Source organism: Branchiostoma floridae, chromosome 9 (assembly GCF_000003815.2).
Source record: "Branchiostoma floridae strain S238N-H82 chromosome 9, Bfl_VNyyK, whole genome shotgun sequence".
NCBI lineage: Eukaryota > Metazoa > Chordata > Leptocardii > Amphioxiformes > Branchiostomatidae > Branchiostoma > Branchiostoma floridae.
Window position 1 is genome coordinate 18076098 of NC_049987.1, and position 13018 is coordinate 18089115.

At 40.4% G+C, this 13018-nt stretch overlaps 1 protein-coding gene across 1 annotated transcript in view; it reads right to left on the reverse strand.

Moving 5' to 3' along the window:
* Positions 1-5052, reverse strand: part of LOC118423531 — a 10480-nt gene extending 5428 nt beyond the window's left edge. The window contains exons 1-2 of the mRNA XM_035831716.1: positions 4843-5052; positions 4043-4241 (exon numbers count right to left, since the gene is read on the reverse strand). Coding sequence (XP_035687609.1) covers positions 4043-4241; positions 4843-4933 — 290 coding nt within the window. The 5' untranslated portion in view covers positions 4934-5052. The remainder of the gene's footprint in view (positions 1-4042; positions 4242-4842) is intronic.
* Positions 5053-13018: the final 7966 nt, after the last annotated feature.

Below are 13018 nucleotides of genomic sequence, written 5' to 3' on the forward strand. Positions count from 1 at the left end.
GCTGCGGAAATTCCTCGAATCAGACATACACCTTGTTTGTCGAAAAATTCTAATTTGCTCCCCCGAGCCAAAAAGAGCATTTTTCACAAAAAATTCAGGTTTCGCGAAACAATGTCCGATTTCCTCGGAACCAACTTTATTGGATGCGGAATGGTTCCTCTACATCAGGCATATACCTTGTTTGTCGAAAAATGGTAATTTGCTCTCCTGAGCCAAAAAGAGCATTTTTCACAAAAAATGCAGGTTTCGTGAAACGATGTCCGATTTTGTCGGAACCCACTTCATTGCATGCGGAACGATTCCTCAACATCAGACATACACATTTTTTGTCGAAAAATGGTAATTTGCTCTACTGAGCCAAAAAGAGCATTTTTCACAAAAAATTCAGGTTTCGCGAAACAATGTCCGATTTCCTCGAAACCAACTTTATTGCATGCGGAACGGTTCCTCAGCAGCAGACATACACATTTTTTATCGAAAAATGGTAATTTGCACTGCTGAGCCAAAAAGAGCATTTTTCACAAAAAGTACAGGTTTCGCGAAACGATGTATGATTTTCTCCGTACCAACTTTATTGCATGCGGAACGATTCCTCGACACCAGACATACATATTTTTTGCCGAAAAATGGTAATTTGCTCTCCTGAGCCAAAAAGAGCATTTTTCACAAAAAATACAGGGTTCGCGAAACAATGTCCGATTTCCTCGAAACCAACTTTATTGCATGCGGAATGGTTCCTCGACATCAGACATACACATTTTTTGTCGAAAAATGGTAATTTGCTCTGCTGAGCCAAAAAGAGCATTTTTCACAAAAAATTCAGGTTTCGCGAAACAATGTCCGATTTCCTCGAAACCAACTTTATTGCATGCGGAATGGTTCCTCGACATCAGACATACACATTTTTTGTCGACAAATGGTAATTTGCTCCCCCGAGCCAAAAAGAGCATTTTTCACAAAAAATACAGGGTTCGCGAAACAATGTTCGATTTCCTCGAAACCAACTTAATTGCATGCGGAATGGTTCCTCGACATCAGACATACACATTTTTTGTCGAAAAATGGTAATTTGCTCTGCTGAGCCAAAAAGAGCATTTTTCACAAAAAATTCAGGTTTCGCAAAACAATGTCCGATTTCCTCGAAACCAACTTTATTGCATGCGGAATGGTTCCTCGACATCAGACATACACATTTTTTGTCGACAAATGGTAATTTGCTCCCCCGAGCCAAAAAGAGCATTTTTCACAAAAAATTCAGGTTTCGCGAAACAATGTCCGATTTCCTCGAAACCAACTTTATTGCATGCGGAACGATTCCTCGACATCAGACATACACATTTTTTGTCGACAAATGGTAATTTCCTCTGCTGAGCCAAAAAGAGCATTTTTCACAAAAAATTCAGGTTTCGCGAAACAATGTCCGATTTCCTCGAAACCAACTTTATTGCATGCGGAATGGTTCCTCGACATCAGACATACACATTTTTTGTCGACAAATGGTAATTTCCTCTGCTGAGCCAAAAAGAGCATTTTTCACAAAAAATTCAGGTTTCGCGAAACAATGTCCGATTTCCTCGAAACCAACTCTATTGCATGCGGAACGGTTCCTCGACATCAGACATACACCTTGTTTGTTGAAAACTATTAATTTGCTCTCCTGACCCAAAAAGAGCATTTCCATGTTCGTTGACAGCCAGGGATCCATGTATATACGACACCGTATTCCTTGTGTGTTATAATTCCAGCAGATACAGTGTCGCATCTGTTCGGTACTTTGGCGTATCCTTTAGAATCTGGGATTCGTTCGTATTTGTTCGGAATCTTCCGCATCCACATTTGAGAGATTTGACGGATACCTTGGTATCTGCCGGGATCCGTACCCATCCGTACGCTGTAGAAAGGCTATAAATGGCTAAATGAAATATAACAAAATACACAGGATTCGAGTGTTTAATTGTATTAAAGCTACAAGTGACAAGTAGAATCTTTAGAAAGGCGTCCTAACAGAAATTCTGCCTGCGCCTATCGAACGGTTTAATACACTTCTCCCGGCCATTCAGCGTCGATCTGGTAAAATAATAGTAACTTGTTGCTTGTTTCATGTGTTTTGTCCGGGTCAAATGCGTGTCACAGCCACTGTGCTTTTTAAATGTAAATTTATTCGGTGTTAATTGGTAAACAAGCAATCAGCACCAACGGGGGGCAGGTCTCCCTTCGGGACAGATGAGAGTCATGTGACAGGGAGTACCCAATGACAGGCAAGTCTGGGGATTTCAAATGTACCGTTATGCGAGACGAAGCAAGCATTTTCCGGGCCTCTGTTGCGAGAGGAGAAGAAATGGAGAAAATTTGGACCTGTTTTACCTCTGAAGTTCTGGTCGGGACTTTGCTTTCCAGCTGGGACCCCGCCGACCCAAAGAACGCCAAGCTATATGCGCTAGGATGCCTGGATTCTGTACAAAGTTGATGAGGCGGATTATGTTGGAGATTTGTGCAAGGTCACGGAATGGTAAATTCACTTTGAGCCGAGATTGCAAGGTGAACAAACTTTGCGACCTATCCAACACAAGTCATATGGATCGGACTGCGCAAATCTCAGCGGATTATTCCTCCTTCCGTAGCCTGTTGGAACCGTGTGCTCTTTTTAATAACTACCCCTGGTCCCGGCCCCGGAGTGTCGCTGGACAATGGAGTCTGAGTTGGACCAATTGGTTTGACACAGCACAGAATCGTGAATCATTTTGAAATTGCACAGTCACTGCGATTGATCCCAATGCCATCGACGTTAACTACAAGTTTTGAATAAAAGGCCGCAAAATTATATACCTGGATATAAGAGTATATGGATATTTCCGATCCAACCAAATGCGAAACCTGTATCCCCACTTAATTGCTACGTATACTTTTCTTGGATCCCATTCAAGAAAATCCGAAATCTGAATTGTTCCGTAGGTATGTACTATCTAAACTTAGACAAAATACGGGGGATACAGCTTTCGGATTTGGTTAGGATCCGGGAAAATCCGCATTTCGTATCTGCATAAACGTATCCAAAATACGGGCGGATACAGCTTTCGGATTTGGTTAGGATCCGGGAAAATCCGTATTTCGTATCTGCATAAACGTATCCAAAATACGGGCGGATACAGCTTTCGGATTTGGTTAGAATCCGAGAAAGTCCGAATTTCGTATCTACGTATACGTAGCAAATACGTTTGGGATTTGGTTAGTATACGGAAAAATACCGACGTTTCGACGTGTTCTCCGCGGTAAGGATACGAAAAAATACCAATGGGATACACTACCGTATTTGCCAAAAATACGGATTTCGTATTTTTCCGTGTTTAATTAGTCCGGATTCGAGAAAATCCGAAATTTCGGATCCGTAACAGATTCCGCTCGCATCTGTCCGTAAACGATCGTATCCTTCAAGGATACGGAAAGATAACGGCCCGGATTTGACTGCATTTGAACCCATTTTTTCCAGTGTTTCTTGCCATGACATGTACTTAGCTTGTAAGAGAATAGATGTGCAATAGGGTATTTTGTTCCTTCCTTCATTTATACGTTCATTCATTCATTCAGGAAAGGTAGTTGACGATTATCACTCAATGCCGCTTTATCTATCTACCCATCGATCGATCAATTGATAGATAGATAGATTGTTTGACATACATATGACGAAACGATTTTAATCGACAAGATTGTTTAACATAATTTATCTCTACCTCCTGCCTGTACATTTTTGTTGTGAGAGCTTCTTCTTCCATTTCTAAGAATCACGGTGCGTCTTAGGCCTACGTCACATTTCCTACCCTGGGCCCGGCCGGGCTGTTTGCGGAAACGAAAAATTGAAGTTTATGCCAATGAATATGCACAATGCATGCTGTTGAATTATATTTTCGGTCCGTTTTGTGTTGTTGCTGTCTTTCATATCATACCTATCGTTCCCGAAAGCTGCCCGGCCGGGCCCCGTTGTGGAAATGTGACCTTTGCCTTAGTGAGGAGGTTTTATTTGAGGTTCATGCCTGCCTACACCCACCTGTCAACGCAGTTCTTCAGCCAGACCAGAGCGGAATTCTGAAAGGAATCAGTCGGTACCGCGATCAGTCCTCCCTTTACCCGGCACGTCTTCTGGGCTGACTCGTAGGTTGCAGCTTGGCGTTCGGCCCAGTAGACCTTCCCACTGGGTAACAAAATCCGCTCACTCTCGTCAGGGCATCTGTCTGGGAGTACCCATGCTGTAGAAACAGTTCATGCATAATACATCAAAGTGCATACTAGTAGTTTACATAGTATTTGCCACATTAACTATGCAAATATATGCATTACATAACACAGCACTGCGATAAGTACGCTCGATATTCTGAGTACGAATCCGCCGCGATAGGAATTGTGGGCAATATGTCAAAGGTGAAGGCCCCTAATAAGTTATGAATAAGTCATCTTTGCCGTGCCCGTTATTTCTCTCTAGACGTGTTTTGTTTATGTCTAAGAGGCCTTCACATTTGACAAGTTACCCAAAATTCTTGTCACTGTACATGTATGCGTACTCGGAATGGTAAACTGTCAATTTTATGAAGCCACACATTGTGGGTAACAGATGACTAGTGCCAAGAAGACATGCATGTGCAGTGTAGGTCTTAGCTAAGATCGTCCATATCTTTCTTTGAACGCTGTGATCTAGCAATGTTCCATAGTGTCTACACTTATTGTACAGTGTATTTGGTTGTAAACACGACTGTGCGCTTGGAAATCATTCAATTGGTCGGACTTTAACAAGATTCACTAATCACAGAGAACTAAGCGAACTGCTTACACTCACAGGTGTAAATACCTTACCTGAAGGTGCACAAGTGGACGCGAGACGAACTGTCAGCATCAGCAAAACAGAGCCAAAGACGACAGCACAAATCAGGCACCGCTTCGCCATGTTTGAATCAGTCTACTAACAGTACCCCAACACTCTCCGTCTGCAAAGCACAGCTTGGCCAAGTCACCAAACAACACTTTGACGTGTTTGTAAATGTCTACTGACCTTTGTAGCCAAAGCACTCTATGCTTACCTAGGACAAATCCGCTGATACAAACTAAGCCCGGGCTCAAGGCAAGTCACAACACGCTCACTAAGTTCATGACCTCACACCGGATGTGCTCCACCAGAAGTTTCCCTCGAATACGGTTCAAACGTTCAAGTGTTGAACTTAATACATTAACACATATCCTACGACAGTATACTAGTAACTGCAGAAGAGGAACAGTGACCACCTCAGGAACAGTGACCACCTGACATCTGAGCTCACTAAGTCCACCAGAGGCCAGAGAACATTCATCTACAGAGCAACAGCACTCTGGAGCACTCTTCCTACTGCTACTCACACAGCCACCTCTGCCCCATTAGATAAGATCAGAGAACCTCTTTCTATCATAGCGTGGATTCACGTGTGTGTGTGTGTGTGCGTGTGTGTGTGTGTGTGTGTGTGTGTGTGAGAGATCAGCTTTTGTTACTTTGTCAACTTAGCTCTCTTTTTCTTGCGGTTCTCAGCAGCTTCCTAGAGTTCACCACCAGTGTGTCTATTCATTGACAATCTCCAGACAGGTTAACTGGTGTTTAACGTAATCTCCAAGCAGATCCTACGGTAGCATAATATAGTATCAAAAGCTGGCAGAGGACTGAAGCCGGCTTAGGAGTGTGTTTTGCTACCGGGGATCTGCCTCCACTGAAACAGGGAGGAGCAGTTCTATTCAACAATGGTGTTGCTGCCCCTCCCTGTTGTCATGTGCTAATTATTTTACGAGTGACTTACACTGAGACAAAGTCTTTGACCAGCACTTCCCAGTTGGAAGTTAGCACCAATAGAGAAGTAAGCCGGGGAACAGCTTGCGACCTACGAAGGTCGCAAGCTGTTCCCTAGCCGGCTCATACTCCTCTGGCCGGCTTACTTCTCTATTTGTTCCATTTCTATGGTTTTCCCAGCGACCTATAGGAGTCTGGTAGAGACTAGTTTTTACCGAGATTGGCTCATTGTTGATTAAGTTATCCTAGAAAGTTTATGCATGGTCCAGTGGGGTCAAAACTGACCCCAGGATTTTTTTAAACAAACTTTTGTGACCCACATCTAAACTACTTATCGTAGGATCACGAAATTTTTAGAGAATGACGTACATGTAAGCCAAAATTATTGTAACAACTTTTGTGCCATTATCATCTTATATGACGACATTATGACGTCATCTAGGTAATATCGGCCGCCATCTTGGATTTTGACTGATGACGTCATCAAATTAGCATAAATTATGAATATTGAGTCATGAAATTTACGTTGAATTTCATAAGATGTGATAAACAACTGTTATTTCGTAATAAATACGTGTCAGAATTCCGTTGCCATGGGAACATGAAAAATGATGAACATACTTTGTTCACTGAAAATGTTTGGTATCAACATTTTCCAAAAAGTTACTAAGTTTGGTGGCCCTAGCATAAGCTATTCAGGCACTATACGGCACTGAAGTTGGTACAGGCATCAAAAACCTCCTTCCCGGTCTGAATAGAGTTGGTGCAAAATGTAGTCCATATGATCTTTTGCATAAATTGTGATAATGAGATAGAAATATTCTCACCTAATCATGTCAGACTGTCCCACATAGATTAATGAAACTATACATATATACAAATCACTAAAAGAGTCACACAAAAAACTGTATTTGTACAAAACGTTTTGGGGTCAGTTTTGACCCCATACGGTAATCTGCGTCACCAAAAAGCAACGGTGGTTTGAGGGTTTTAATTAAAAAAATAACTTGCTGTAACATTTATTTTCCGGTGTTCTCCTTCCTGAAATCATGGCACAACGCCGCGCTATTTCGTCTCTCTCCAGTTGATGTTGGGCCTGCTGTTTGCTGGGACCCTATACGTTAGGTAACGCTACTCTCTGACAGACTTATAAGGATCTTAGAAACAAATTTTCATCTATCACGTTTTTGTCATGTTTATATTCAACACTCCAGTTTGGGATCTTGACGCGCTCGTTGTAGTTTCTATGATAGGACAAGGCACACTGTACGCTGTGTCCATTTCCTGTGTGTATCGGGGTTTAAAGCTTGAGAACAGTAGAAATTCTACGTGGAGTAGGAATCGCTTTGGCGTATGTCTTCCAGTTTTTGATACTGCACGTTGTGGCCGTGTTGCTAGAATATGTGGGGGCCACAGTCATTACGGTATCTATTGTACTTGTGTCAGCACTCAAGTTGTGTAGAACTAGTCAAAACAATGAGAACCCGACAGACTCACAGAGAAGTAGTAGTGAGAAAATAGACAAAATCCCGACAGTAGACGGTACAGTAAACCAGGCTATGAATGACCTATATGCAGAATGACGGAGAGAGACCAGAGAGAAGGATCCAATCACATCGTGTCTAACGGCCACATTCGGAAAAATGAATTGCCTGACCCAGACGTCCTTCGGTTCGCTCATGTGGCTGTGCCGTTGGCTGAGATCTCTCCCAAGATGAAGCATCCAACAAATGGCAAAACGTTGGCTTCTGTTGCCATGGAGATGACGGGCCGGGAGGATTAAGCAAATTTGTTCCCAACCATGGAACTCCTCCGTTAGACGTTTAAGTCGTGGTCACATTCGTCGCATGTCCGTCGTAAGATCACGAACAGAGGATATTTTTAGGATATCTTAAAATTCAATGTTTTAAGAGGAAAAAAAGGCTGTCTTAAATCCAGCCGCAAAGCCACGTCGAGAGTTCTATGCGTTTCTCTTTTCCTTCCGCGAGAGAAAGTAGTCCGTTCCATGGCTCCGGGCGTCAACACCCCTCACAAGAAAGCTTTTCGCTGAGTTACGCAATCTTGTATCTCCCTAATTTCAACTTGCGTGCATTATTTAAGCTTGCTAGTTTGCTCCCATTGATTTTTGAGCCAATAAGTTACCTTTACCCGTTCAAAAATATGGCCTGAAATCAGGCATTTTTAGTGCAAATGCACCGCTCGTTTTTACCTTGACGCAGATTTCAAACCAACAGGATATATATATCGACAGAAAGCGCGAATCTCATACTTTCTGGTGGTATTTGTCTTGTAATCGATTTCGAGGGCGTAAAGGGTTTCCCCCGAAATTATCTGAGGCCATGTCACTTTACAAGGCGGAATTTTCGTCCCAATAGAACGCATCCTTCGTGCGAGCTACGTGTTCTAGGGAGCGCGCGCCATTCCGATCCCGTTAATACCGCGGATATCTAAATAGTCGTCGGCCTACGGCCAAACTAGAACAGCAATTAGAGGCTTTATTTCGTCCATTAGCAGAGAGATACAAACATATTTCAATGCTAGTCTTCCTGGACTTAAAATACACAAATGACAACGTTACACGTACAGATACAATTATATGCAGTGCAAATCAATCAGTACATACAATTGTTTACAATGAAAGTCGTTCCATGTGGATATGGCTCTGTATGTAAAAGTTCTCTTCATAGCGATAGTCCTTGGTTTTGGTAGTCTGTATGTTTGATGTGTGGCATAACGTGTCTTGTAACTGTGTTGTTGTGTGACAGGATTCAGGTGGTTGTAGAGAACTGCAGGTTGCTGTGTTGTGACGATCCTCTGGAACTGAGACATAGTGTGGGCTAGTAACCTTTGTTTAACAGTCTGCCATGACAGAGATGTGTGTAGCTGTTGTACCGGGACTTTGAAGTCACAGTTCAGAACTAGTCGTGCTGCTTTGTTTTGCATGACTTGAAGTAACTCAATGTTCTTCTGTGAGGTGGCGGACGAGACTGGGAGAAGTAATCAAAATTGCAAGGTGCGATAGCGTAAGAGCTTCTATCAGGAGCTTACGCAGTGAGGTGTCAAGGTAGAAATGTAGTTAACGTTTTAGACTTTAGCCTCTACCAGGCTCCATATATCGCTGGAAAAACAATAGAATTTGGCCAAATAGTCAGATAAAACGCCAGAGTAGAAATGAGTTGGTGTTAGTGTTTGGTTTGCTATCTACTCTGGAGTGTTTGATAACAGAGTCTGTTTGCAATTTCACTTGTTTATCGTTTTAGTTTCTTATACAAACGTTTATTCTTTTCACATGTTTCCCGACCACTGATTATTTCACGCTACTCTGTGATAAACACCCGAGAACAACAACAACCAGAGCTGTTCGCTCGGAAACATTGTAATATGATCTAACATACGGTGGGTGGCCTTGTAGCGACCTGAGATTTAAATAAACAAAACCAATAAAAGAACCAGTAAACCATGTGATTAGGAAATTATTGGCCAGAATATATCAAATTTTGAGCCATGCATAGTTGGAAGAATAATAGTTTTCACTGTTTTTCTCGATTTGAATTGCACTGGGCCTTTTTTTAAACATTGATTCAGGTCTGGAAACTGTGAAATAGTAAAAGGAAAGTCACTTCTTGTGCAGTCACAGGGCAAAACCTTTTATAAAAAAATATATATCTAGCTATATCTGTGTGTGTGTTTTATGTGTATTGTGTGCGTGTGTGCATGCGTGTTTGTGTGCATGTTTGTGTGTTGCTTGTTTGTGTGTGGTGTGATCAAGTAGACTCCACAAGTGACTGTCAATCATTGACCACATCACCTATACCCACAGGTATTTGTTTATCTCTAGACATTGGGTGATGACAAATCCCCAACCAATCTACCTTACATACTTGTTGATTACCATTCATATTCATTAATTGTACAAAAATAAGCAAAGAGCCATGTTGTTTGCTTCAAGGCATTTTTTCTCTGAAAACCTTACAATGAAATGTTCAAGCAGATGTCAAGCTTTCAATATCATGATTCATAACATTTTCTTATTCTCTCTCAAACATTATTATACTAACATGTGTTTCATAGATGCAGTAGTATACACGAAATATTGAATCATATGCATATACAAAAACTCTCCCAATTATAGTAAACAAGTATTCCGATTCGGAAATAATTAAATACAGAAAGGTACTCATTATATACCAATAGGAATGATAATATATTGTTTCTAATGTGCACTGAGATATCTACAAAGAAATTGTATCTATCATTATCTACAACATTTTCCAGTCTGGAAGGTGATGATCCTGTATGTGTTGATTGTTTTTACCTGCAAAATGACAGAAACAGAAAAAAAAGTTATTACATGTACCTGTACATTTTTCAACCTTCATTACATGTAGCACATAATACTACAAAGTGACAAAATTATGGCACACCCAAGTATTATCATTAATACAGTCATTCATTTTAATGTATATGGTAACTTTATACTTTACAGCAATGTATTTTAAAGCAATGTATTTATTTACAATGTAATTTTGATATTTGACTTTATTACAATTAAGTTGTCAGATAAATTGAAGACAATAGAAATATTTGATGGTTTAGACTTATTCTACATATACGTTTGATAGTGAATTTCACTATCTGTTTATGTCAAACTAACATCAGAGAATTCTGAATCTGATGAAATCCTCCAATTTGCACAGGTTGCCAGTGTAAAGTCATCTGTAGGATTAATGTCCTGATCATTACTATCTGAAAACTCTGTTACTGAGTCATCCTGAATATCCTGATGTTAATCGGTGGTAAGTAAAGTTTAAACAATCCAAACAGTCTGGAACACCTAATTACCCTTTCTTTGGGCACTTGCACCTTTTACTTTAAAAAAATTACATATACACCCTGTAGTCATAAATTCAACTGTTACAGTTTTCTGAACTTTTTCAATGCTTTCTTTTGAATCCCAAATAATCTTTAAATCACCGTTATCTATCACCCAGGCATGACTATCTGATAATACAGAGGGAAAGTCTTGTTCTAATGCCTGAGCCCATGTGAGGTAAACCCAACAAGAATGGAACCAAAGGAATTGAAAAGAAGGTTACTCAAACTCTATTATTTCAAAGATGGCACCCCTAAGAGATGCCATCTACAGTGGAAGCAAAAACACATATCTCTCTTAGTTATCATCAGTAAATGCCCCAGCTGTGAAAAATTTCTGTTGCTGCCTCAAAAAAGGTCTACATACTGTAAGTAAAAAAGTACACAAAGAAAAACACATGACAAACGTTAGATGTTTGTTTGGATACAAGGAAATAAATTTTCTTCAGTCTTTGGGGTGCATGTATTATCGGAAACCAAATTGTTACTTTCAGAAAACAGAGTCTCTTCTATTTCTGTCAACATCTTTTGGAGTAATTACAAGGCCATTTTTGTTTGGGTCATCAAATACAATATGGACTTGACAACCTCACTGGAGGGCAAAACCTATTTTAGAAACAGAAAATGTGAATACTGTGTTGATCAGAAACATGCCCTCCAAAACAGAACACTTGTGAATAGGTTGGTAAGGTATATTTTGGTGAAAGCACCAGTCTAGGATGCATCTGTTAGATTGGGAAAAAGAGGTGACTGATTTAGTCCCCTTGTGAGGAACACCATCAGCATTACATAAAGCATGAGACAGCTCCAGAAACTGGCCTAACTGGGGCAAATCTAACAGGTGGATAGGGGCTTATTTTGAAGGGAAAATAAAATGTCAGGAGAGAAGGAGGCATGGTTGAAGAGATAACAGTTACAAATGGAATCAATGAATCCTAGTATGATCTGAAATAGAAATAAAAAATTAGCTGTTTATTGTACGTCATGTTTTTTATAATTTGATGAATGTTAGTTTCCTTATAACATTCACTTCTATTCACTGTTATGCAATTATAACTTTTCCAGATGCATATATTTTGTGCAATGTTTTTTCAATGGCTGTCTGCCTCTCTTCACTGTAACCTTATACAGTGCAGTCAGAAATTGTTACAAATTCTTGAAGCCCGGTCATTACGTAACTTTGTTTACATACGTTGCACGGCAACCATACCAACAAAGGTGTCTACGTTGGCGGGAAAATACGACACAAACACCAACAATGGGGATGGAGGTCTTACAATGCAACTTACATCGATCGTATTTAGCCATAAAATCACCAAAAAATTTACCTCAGTAGGCATGAAATTGCAAACCTACCCAGACTTCAAACCAACAGGATATTCATACGGGAGATAGCCAAAGGTTCAATGCATCTTACTCACTTATCGATATCTCTAAAATCGTGGGCGTAAAGTGTTTCCCCCGAAATCAAACTATGACTAAAATTTCAACCAGTCCCGAACGGCCATTTTGTTGATTTCGCCGCGTTTCGAGTTTGATCCCGAAACAGGCCTAAAATTGACATAAAACCCCACAAAAATGGATTATACTGAGAGCCAATGACATTCATGTCTGATACGTACCGCCATGTTGATTCAGAGGCCGACCCACGTGTTGAAATCAGCTGTCAAACTGTCGGATGAAATTTCATAACGCCGCGCTGAAAAAGTTCGTCCTTAGCAACGGCGTTGCTAAGGACGGCGGATTGATACGCTTGCAAAGAAAACCTGTTCTATTTCCGTTCTATCGAGTACGTGGCTTTGCGGCTGTAAATCCTTGTCGGTGGTTGGTTCTGTCACCTTCTTCTTGACAAACTATAGCATTGAAAGCCGTAAAAGCTAGAATCACTGTAAGAATATACAGACACAACGAGCTCCAGAAATAAGCTTAATAGCTCGGCAAATGTATTTATAAATATTCTTGGTGTTAACATATTTTACAATCAACATCTTTCTTTAAAATCCGCTTTGTAAACTTGCCAATCAAAAATTACATGTAAAGTTAAGTCTTCAATCACCGAGAATATTTTGGAATAAAAATTGACGAAATCAGCTAAATGACTAACAAGAATGACTAGCTCTAGACCTGACAATGACAATACCACTTTGTTTGATTAAAAAGATATCAGTTTTGAATTACTACAAACAATTTGTAGATATCGAATGAGCGTACGTACGTTTACCATAGGTTCATTAAAGTGTGGTAAGCCTTATGGTAACTGCTGTATATTCTTCGAAAAGATGACATAAGAGATAATATTTTTTTTCTGGCCACGTCATCCATATGGTCCCAAAATCATATATAGATCTC